General features: G+C 59.1%; 1 protein-coding gene across 1 annotated transcript in view; it reads left to right on the top strand.

Moving 5' to 3' along the window:
* Window positions 1-4,778, top strand: part of FLNA (filamin A) — a 21,255-nt gene extending 16,477 nt beyond the window's left edge. The window contains exons 35-47 of the mRNA XM_007957147.1: window positions 255-428; window positions 522-683; window positions 773-976; window positions 1,058-1,210; window positions 1,299-1,421; window positions 1,584-1,850; window positions 1,957-2,094; window positions 2,213-2,328; window positions 2,866-2,998; window positions 3,556-3,732; window positions 3,825-4,043; window positions 4,127-4,330; window positions 4,591-4,778. Coding sequence (XP_007955338.1) covers window positions 255-428; window positions 522-683; window positions 773-976; window positions 1,058-1,210; window positions 1,299-1,421; window positions 1,584-1,850; window positions 1,957-2,094; window positions 2,213-2,328; window positions 2,866-2,998; window positions 3,556-3,732; window positions 3,825-4,043; window positions 4,127-4,330; window positions 4,591-4,778 — 2,258 coding nt within the window. The remainder of the gene's footprint in view (window positions 1-254; window positions 429-521; window positions 684-772; window positions 977-1,057; window positions 1,211-1,298; window positions 1,422-1,583; window positions 1,851-1,956; window positions 2,095-2,212; window positions 2,329-2,865; window positions 2,999-3,555; window positions 3,733-3,824; window positions 4,044-4,126; window positions 4,331-4,590) is intronic.
* Window positions 4,779-8,813: the final 4,035 nt, after the last annotated feature.

The following is an 8,813-nucleotide window of genomic DNA, read 5'->3' as shown; positions in this document are numbered from 1 at the left end:
GTCCATTCTGACCCACAGCGCCCCTAGAGGACAGAGTGGAACTGCCCACAGGGTCTCCAAGGCTGTCAGTTACGGAAACAGTGCTTCATCTTTTGAACTGCTGACCTTTTTGGTTAGCAGCTGAATTCTTTAAGCACTATGCCACCAGAGCGTCTTAAACAGAAGCCTCCCTAACTGGAGCCCCCACCTAAATGGAATTGCACCCTGGCCTCTGCTTGTTGGTCGGGGCCCCCGTTCTCCCGGCCTCTCCCCAGGAGGCCTGTCCCTGGCCATCGAGGGCCCGTCCAAAGCCGAGATCAGCTGCACTGACAACCAGGACGGGACGTGCAGCGTCTCCTACCTGCCTGTGCTGCCCGGCGACTACAGTATCCTGGTGAAGTACAACGAGCAGCACGTCCCGGGCAGCCCGTTCACAGCCAGGGTCACAGGTGGGTGGCAGCAGCGTTGGTGAGGAGATCAGGAGGGACAGGGTGGGGATGGCCTCAGGCTCTCAGTGATGGCTGCCCACCCGCTCTGCCCAGGTGACGACTCGATGCGCATGTCCCACCTGAAGGTGGGCTCGGCTGCTGACATCCCCATCAACATCTCTGAGACGGACCTCAGCCTGCTGACGGCCACCGTAGTCCCGCCCTCGGGCCGGGAGGAGCCCTGTCTACTCAAGCGGCTGCGCAATGGCCACGTGGGTGAGGAGCGCGTCGGCCCTCCAGCGGCGGGCCTGGGGGCTTCGCGCAGAAGGGCGGCTGACTGGCCCTCGCTATCCGCCTGTGCCCAGGGATCTCGTTCGTGCCCAAGGAGACCGGAGAGCACCTGGTGCATGTGAAGAAGAATGGGCAGCACGTGGCCAGCAGCCCCATCCCGGTGGGGATCAGCCAGTCAGAGATCGGGGATGCCAGCCGCGTGCGTGTCTCCGGCCAGGGCCTCCACGAGGGCCACACCTTCGAGCCTGCGGAGTTCATCATTGACACACGGGATGCAGGTAGGCAGCAGCATTGGCCTGCCGGCTGGGGCAGACAAGCACTGCGGTCGGGCCCCTGGCTCAGGGCTGGCTCTCCTGCAGGCTACGGGGGTCTCAGCCTGTCCATCGAGGGCCCCAGCAAAGTAGACATCAACACCGAGGACCTGGAGGATGGCACGTGCAGAGTCACCTACTGCCCCACGGAGCCTGGCAACTACATCATCAACATCAAGTTTGCTGACCAGCACGTGCCTGGTGAGTGGAGCGGGGCGCACCCCCCTGCTCCTAGAGCCACCCACAGGCCTGTGACCTGTGTGGGATCGTTGTGCTCTCTTTCCCACAGGTAGCCCCTTCTCTGTGAAGGTGACCGGCGAGGGACGTGTGAAAGAAAGCATCACTCGGAGGCGACGGGCCCCCTCAGTGGCCAACGTTGGCAGCCACTGTGACCTTAGCCTCAAGATCCCTGGTACGGGCCCCCAGGAACTGAGGGTGGTCCCGGGGCTGAGGGAGCTTCGGGCAAGACCTGGCCTCTCTCCAGGCCCGGGGACTCGTGAGCACTACCCCCGCGAGCCAAGCAGAGGGGCCGGACCCCAGCCAGCCCCTCACCAGCATCTTCCTTCATCTGTAGAAATTAGCATCCAGGACATGACAGCCCAGGTGACCAGCCCATCGGGCAAGAGCCACGAGGCTGAGATCGTGGAAGGGGAGAACCACACCTACTGCATCCGCTTCGTGCCTGCTGAGACAGGCACACACACAGTCAGCGTCAAGTACAAGGGCCAGCACGTGCCAGGAAGCCCTTTCCAGTTCACCGTGGGGCCCCTGGGGGAAGGGGGTGCCCACAAGGTCCGTGCCGGGGGCCCCGGCCTGGAGAGGGCCGAAGCTGGAGTACCGGGTAGGCTGTTGGGTCCCTTGGCTGGGCCTCGGGCTGGTGTGGGAGGTGGCGGAGGCAGAAGGCCGTGGCCGGGCGCACACTCCTGAGCCCACGTGGCTTCCTGCAGCCGAGTTCAGCATCTGGACCCGAGAAGCTGGGGCCGGGGGCCTGGCCATCGCTGTGGAAGGGCCCAGCAAGGCGGAAATCTCCTTCGAGGACCGCAAGGACGGCTCCTGTGGCGTGGCCTACGTGGTGCAGGAGCCAGGTACCAGAAGGGCCAGGGAGGTGGGGTCCGTTCCACGCAGGCTGTTGTTGGAAGGGGGAGCTACAGACACATGACCCCTCTGTGGCCCAGCCCAGCCTTGTGCTTTCTCCTTGCCCAGGTGACTATGAGGTCTCAGTCAAGTTCAATGAGGAACACATCCCCGACAGCCCCTTCGTGGTGCCCGTGGCCTCTCCGTCTGGTGACGCCCGCCGCCTCACTGTTTCTAGTCTTCAGGTGAGGCACCGAGAGAAACCACCAGCACCGGGGCCCCTGCCACCCAGCCGGGCCCAGCCCCACCAGACCAGAAGCGCCGCACGAGCTGCCTTCCGGCCCCCGTGCCCCACGCACGCGGCCTCTGCTCTGGTCGGGTTCAGCCCACGCTTGGGGGTGGCAGGACCCGCCCCTGCCTGCCGCGTGGGGTTTTTCTCGTGCCTCAGGTCTAAAGGCTTTGAACAGGAACCCGTGCCCCTTGAGCACTGGCACCATGGTCTAAAGATGGAGAGCCTGCCGGGGTGGGAGCTCGGCGGGCGGCGTGGTGCTGTGACTGCGGGGTGCGCCTGTGTGGTGGGAGGGGGAGAGCTCAGTGGTGTGGCTGCAGGGCGTGTGGCGGGCGGGGGACGCATCTGTGGCTTCCCGCCCCTCGGCTCAGCGGCTCTCCCTCTTTAAACCCAGTTGGACGCCGGATGGGTAAGTGTGGCCATGGGCCTCCTGCTTTCTGGGGCTCTCCGCCTCACCCTGCCCCGTGGCTAACCACATCTGCTGTGCTTCCAGGAGTCAGGGCTAAAGGCCAACCAGCCAGCCTCTTTTGCAGTCAGCCTGAACGGGGCTAAGGGGGCAATTGATGCCAAGGTGCACAGCCCCTCGGGGGCCCTGGAGGAGTGCTATGTCACCGAGATCGACCAAGGTGAGGCTCTGTCCCTGCCCGGCCACCCCAGGGCCAGCGGGCCTCCCCAAGTGCGGAAGGAGGCTGCAAGGCTGTTAGCAGCCAGTCATTCCCTGGCCAGCGGAGCCCCTGGTGCGCCGGCCCCCTAGGCAGGCGGGCCTGCTGAGCCCTGTAACCAGGGGCTGGAGGACAGGCCAGGGGCAGCCCTGAGGGGTGGGAGGAGCCGGCCTCGGAGCCCTGCCCCTTCCCAGCTGCGTGGCCTGGAGCAAGTTCCCACACGTCTGTGTCTGAAGCCCAGTAAACCCTGGTGGTCATGGTAACCTTCCCGAGGAGGCGGGCGGGGCTCGCTTAAGAAAAATTCGGTCCACCAAGCTGTGGCGGCCAGCCGCTGGGGTGTTGGATGCTTCCGCCTTCAGCCTTTAGGGAGTCGGGGCCGGGGAGTGGAGTGAGGGTGCCCCCGCTCGCGGGGTGTCGGTGCCCAGCACGGAACCTGGGCTCCCGCTGGCGGGTGAGGAGATGGGGTTAGCCGGGCAAAAAGAGAAACATCCCAGCTACAGCCACGCCCCTCTGCTCCTCAGATAAGTACGCTGTGCGCTTCATCCCTCGGGAGAACGGAGTCTACCTGATCGACGTCAGGTTCAATGGCACTCACATCCCTGGCAGCCCCTTCAAGATCCGAGTTGGGGAGTCTGGGCATGGGGGGGACCCAGGCCTGGTGTCAGCCTATGGAGCAGGCCTGGAAGGTGGTGTCACAGGTAGGTGCTGCTGCTTGGTGACAACAGGAGGCATGTGGAGGTGACAAGAGTCTACAGCTGAGCCCTCCCTCCCTGGACCCCCTTATCTCCAGGGAGCCCGGCTGAGTTCATCGTCAACACAAGCAACGCAGGAGCGGGTGCCCTGTCGGTGACCATCGACGGCCCCTCCAAGGTGAAGATGGAGTGCCAGGAGTGCCCCGAGGGCTACCGAGTCACCTACACACCCATGGCACCCGGCAGCTACCTCATCTCCATAAAGTATGGTGGCCCCTACCACATTGGGGGCAGCCCCTTCAAGGCCAAAGTCACAGGTAAGCCTCATGCCAGGCTCCAGATGTCCACCCCACAGCTGGCCCTCGGCTCTCCCCTCAGCCCAACCTACTCTGTTCCTCAGGCCCCCGTCTGGTCCGCAACCACAGCCTCCATGAGACCTCGTCAGTGTTCGTGGACTCCCTGACCAAGGCTGCCAATGTCCCCCAGCACGGAGCCCCGGGCCCCGGCCCCGCGGATGCCAGCAAGGTGGTGGCCAAGGGCCTGGGCCTGAGCAAGGCCTACGCGGGCCAGAAGAGCAGCTTCACGGTGGACTGCAGTAAAGCAGGTGGGTGGCCTCAGCTTCCCAGAAGGAAGGGGCCAGGCCAAGGCAAGATGGAGACAAGGCACGAGCGGGGTGGGCACTGCTTCTCGAGACTCCAGGCAGCCCTTCCTAGGGCCACCTCCCTTGTGGGGCTTCCTGCCATCTCCTGTACCCCTTGGTAAAGCACCTCTGGGGGCCCAGCCCTCGGGATGGCGGACGGGGCAGCTAAGGGCGAGGGCAGGGGCAGCAGGTCAGGGCCCAGCACTGAGCCCCACCTTCCTCAGGCAACAACATGCTGCTGGTGGGCGTTCACGGGCCGCGGACGCCCTGCGAGGAGATCCTGGTGAAGCACGTGGGCAGCCGGCTGTACAGCGTCTCCTACCTGCTCAAGGACAAGGGGGAGTACACGCTGGTGGTCAAGTGGGCGGACGAGCACATCCCAGGCAGCCCCTACCGCGTCACAGTGCCCTGAGCCTGGCGCTGGCCCGCCCCCCAGCCCGCCCCATGCTGCTCTCACGCGCCTCCCCCACCTGTGGCCCCGCAGCTTTCACTTAGGAGAAGAGGGAGCCTGTCTGGGGTCCCCCTGTCTTCTTTGGTTCCGTGAGGGGTGGGGGGTCCTGTGCACCATCCCCCTCTCTTTCCTGCCGACAGGAATAAAGTTCAGCTTCAGTTGTGTGGTGGCCGTGGCTTTCTTTGGGGGGGCTTTCACTTAGGGGAAGAGGGAGCCATCAAGATCAACTGGGCCAGGGCGGCTCGTTCTCCCCAAACCCTGGCGTTCGTGCATTGTCTCGGAGAACTGACGCTGGGCTGAGGAGGGTCGGGGAGACTCCCCAGTGGAGGTGACCAGATCCTCCCAGCCCACTAAGCAGTCCTCAGAATTACTGAAACATACCGCCAGCCCACAAAGCCCCTCATAGAGCACCTGTCAGTTGGAGGCACTGCCTGCCTCGGGGGGTCCTTCCGAGGCAGGCCTTGCATTAGCACCCTCTTACCACTGGAGCTCTGCACCTGCGCCCCCTCCTATCCATGCTGGCCCGGAATGCTGACCACCTTAAGCAAACCAAGCCACTGGTCCACCCACTCAAGTCCTGCCTGGCTCCCAGGGCCGGTCCTGCCCACCTCTCAGATGTTGCTGCTTCTGCACAGCCACCCCATCGCTACCCGGCAATACCCAGCTAGCCAGGGCCCCAGGGAGTGGGAGGGGCAATACCCAGCTAGCCAGGGCCCCAGGGAGGGGGGGGCAATGCCCAGCTAGCCAGGGCCTCAGGGAGTGGGGGCAGCTTGGCTGCACTCAGGGTGCCCCCCCACCAGGAAAAGGCTGCGGGCCTTAATACCCTGGCCACACCTTCTCACCTGAGGCCCAGAGACCCACAAGCTTGCTCCTTGCCCTCAGCCCTCACTGCAGTGCCCAAGCTGCTTCCCAGGCCTCCAGGCCTGGCCAGCTGGTGCATAGGGCCCACCAAGAGGCAGCAGCGGCCCACAAAGGAGGAGGCACCAGCCGAGGCGTCCCCAACCCGCCACAGGGCGGGCCTGCTCCTCCCAACCACTGCAGGAGGTGGGTCAGCCTGCAGCACGTGCACACCCCCAGAGGAGGACCTGCCTGGCTGCTGGGAGAAGGCTGAAGGATGCCCCAGGACCAGCTATGCGGGGCAGCACTCATACCCCAGGCCCCATGTCACCTCCCTGCCGGGTGCCACGTGCAGAGGCCAAGGCCTGGGCACATGCAATCCCCAGCTTGGCCACATCTGACCTCCCAGGTCCAGGTTCTCTCTGGCATCAGTCACTGGGAAGGACAGGGTAGTGGGAGATGGCTCAGCTGACCGCCCCTCCCTCTTCCCCTCAGCCAGCCTCCAACTGCACCCTGACCCAACCCTCCTTGCCACTCACTGCCTGTCCCCATGGAAGAGGCTGGGAGGAGACCGGGGTTGGAAAAGGAGCAATTGGCCCTCAGGGTCAGCCTGCCACCCTTCCAATCAAGAGGGAGCCCCAGTGCTTCAACAAGGGGAACATTGGCAGGCTCCCCAAGCAAGGGGCCATCTCACTCCACTGCAGGGCCCCTCCCAAAAGTTGTGGTAACCTGAGGAGGAAGCTCAGAGGTCCGGCCGAGGGAAAAGGCTGTAGAGCAGAGAGGGCAAGAGGGGACAGAGACTGGGAGTCTTTGGGGTACACGCACCCCTAGTCCCACCCCAGGTGCACAAACACAAGAGGAGACTCCCAGACATCCACAGGAAAGGGGGTCTGCAAAATCCAGGTAGTGGTCCGGTGCCCCAGGCATGTGATGGACATATTGCCAGGTCCTGACAAAACCCTAAATCACAAATTCAAGAGCTAAAGACAAACTCCAGCAGTCGTCTGTCAGTCTGTCATCCTGTGTTGGTTTGCGTGTTGTTATGAGGCTGGGGGCTATGCCACCAGTATTTCAAACACCAGCAGGGTCACCCATGGTGGACAGGTTTCAGGGAAGCTTCCAGGTGAAGAAAGACTCAGAAGAAGGACAGGGCCATCCACCTCTGAAATAATTGGTCAGTGAAAACCTTATGAATAACAGTGAAACACTGTCTGATATATTACTGGAACACTTTATGAATAGACCTGAAGCATTGCCTGATACAGTGTGGGAAGATGAGCTCCTCAGGTCGGAAGGCACTCAAAATATGACTGGGGAAGAGCTGCCTCCTCAGAGTCAACCTTAATGACATGGATGGAGAAAAGCTTCCCGGACCTTCATTTGCTGATGGGGCACAACTCAAAATGAGAAGAAATAGGTGCAAACATCCATTAATAATAGGGACATGGAATGTACGAAGTATGAATCTAGGAAAATTGGAAGTTGTCAAAAATGAAATGAAATACATAAAGATCGATATCGTAGGTGTATTAGACTGGGTTCTTTAAAGAAACAAAACCAGTAAAGCTTATATAGAGAGAGAAAGAGAAATTTATCTTAGGAAAATGGAAGCTGGCAAGTCCAAAGTTCTTGGATCAAACATCAAGCTGTAGGCTTTTTCCAGCTCACGCAGCTGCAGGGGCTGAGGAGCTCAAGGCTGGCAGGCAGTATACTGGCTGTTGACTCCAACGAATGACGAATCCAAGATCTCCAGGCCAAATGGTGGATTGTTTGCTCATGGACAGTTGTAGGCAGCACAACAGAATCTCGATCCACAGAAGAGTGTCTCTTTTCCCAGGATGTCCATAATATACTAGAAGCAGGCCACAGCCCTAGGGAAACTCCATCTGATCCCATCATGGGAATAACCACATCACAACTGCTTAAACCATGCAGAATTGTGGTCCAGCCAAGTTGACACACAACTCCAACTATCACAGTCCACCCCTTGTCAACTTGGCAGTTGTACACATCTTCTTAACCACATATAATCTCTAAATAAGGACATTATAAAGTTGAAATGTTACTGGAGCGGCCAAGAGAAACGCCAATGCTGAGCAGGATGATGCAAAGGAAGGACTTTATTTGTACCGGTACTTGGGCTCAGTGGATTCTCATTCAGAGACTGAGCCCTGAACAAAGAAAGGCTACATGGAGTTTTTATGGGGCTCTTCTTCTGGGGTCTTTGGGATAAAAGGGTGGGTGGTTATTTTCAAGGACACAAGCCAGCAGTGTTACAGAAGCAGGAAAAAAACTCAGGCAGGGAATAAACAGGGAGATGGGAGGGAGTGTACATTGACTGGAATGCATAGATAAGAAGGATATCAAGGATGGCTGGTCCGGGAGGAAGGAAGGGGAGTATGGGCAGAGGGATTTTTCACTCTCTAAGTTTTGTTGGGATGAAGCTGGGCCCATCCTGCCTCAATATTTGTGCCTAACATGATATGCTAACACATGTACAACCATAATGCATTAACCTTATTTATATTTCACAGTTCATAACAGAAGGAAACAAAAATATTTTATGCATATATACAATGAAAGAATATAACAATCACAGTCCTCATTTCTGCAACTGGTCACATGGTTGTAGCTGATATTCAGAACTACCTTCTTCCACCACCCATTCTGTATTTCCCTTGCCCTCAGCAAGCACCTCAGCTGGTCATGGTTCTTTGCCTGGTGGGGTGACCCAAAGCTTCATTCCTGAAAGGTCTGGGCCATTAACAGTCATATCAGAATTGGGTTGCTGTAATTTTCCACTGACTTTAATCAATGTCATGGTAGTACTAAGAGACGTCTTAAAGAATCTCCTGTATTCCAGATATATTCTTCTTCATCTCCATTATGTAATGTCAATCCAATTTCCCCTTGGTAATCAGTATCACACCAGATAGTACAGTAATGCTCTTCTTTGTCTGTTGATCCAGAGACATGAGGAAGCCAAAATGGCCAGCTGGCATTCTTAATTTCCAGTTCAATGCAATCAGTATTGTGTCTCCAGGTGGGAATGTTCCTCCCTTTGGTACTAAGATATCCAGACCCTCAGAGCATAGGATAGCAGGGACAGGAAGCAAAAAATTTTTGAGTGGGTCACTAGGGGTAATAGTGAGTGGTACC

This window comes from Orycteropus afer, unplaced genomic scaffold, assembly GCF_000298275.1.
Source record: "Orycteropus afer afer isolate SDZICR_OR568_19922 unplaced genomic scaffold, OryAfe1.0 scaffold00713, whole genome shotgun sequence".
In the NCBI taxonomy this organism is placed as follows: domain Eukaryota; kingdom Metazoa; phylum Chordata; class Mammalia; order Tubulidentata; family Orycteropodidae; genus Orycteropus; species Orycteropus afer.
Note: the sequence above shows the minus strand (reverse complement) of the source record. Positions and strands in the feature narration are given on the sequence as shown.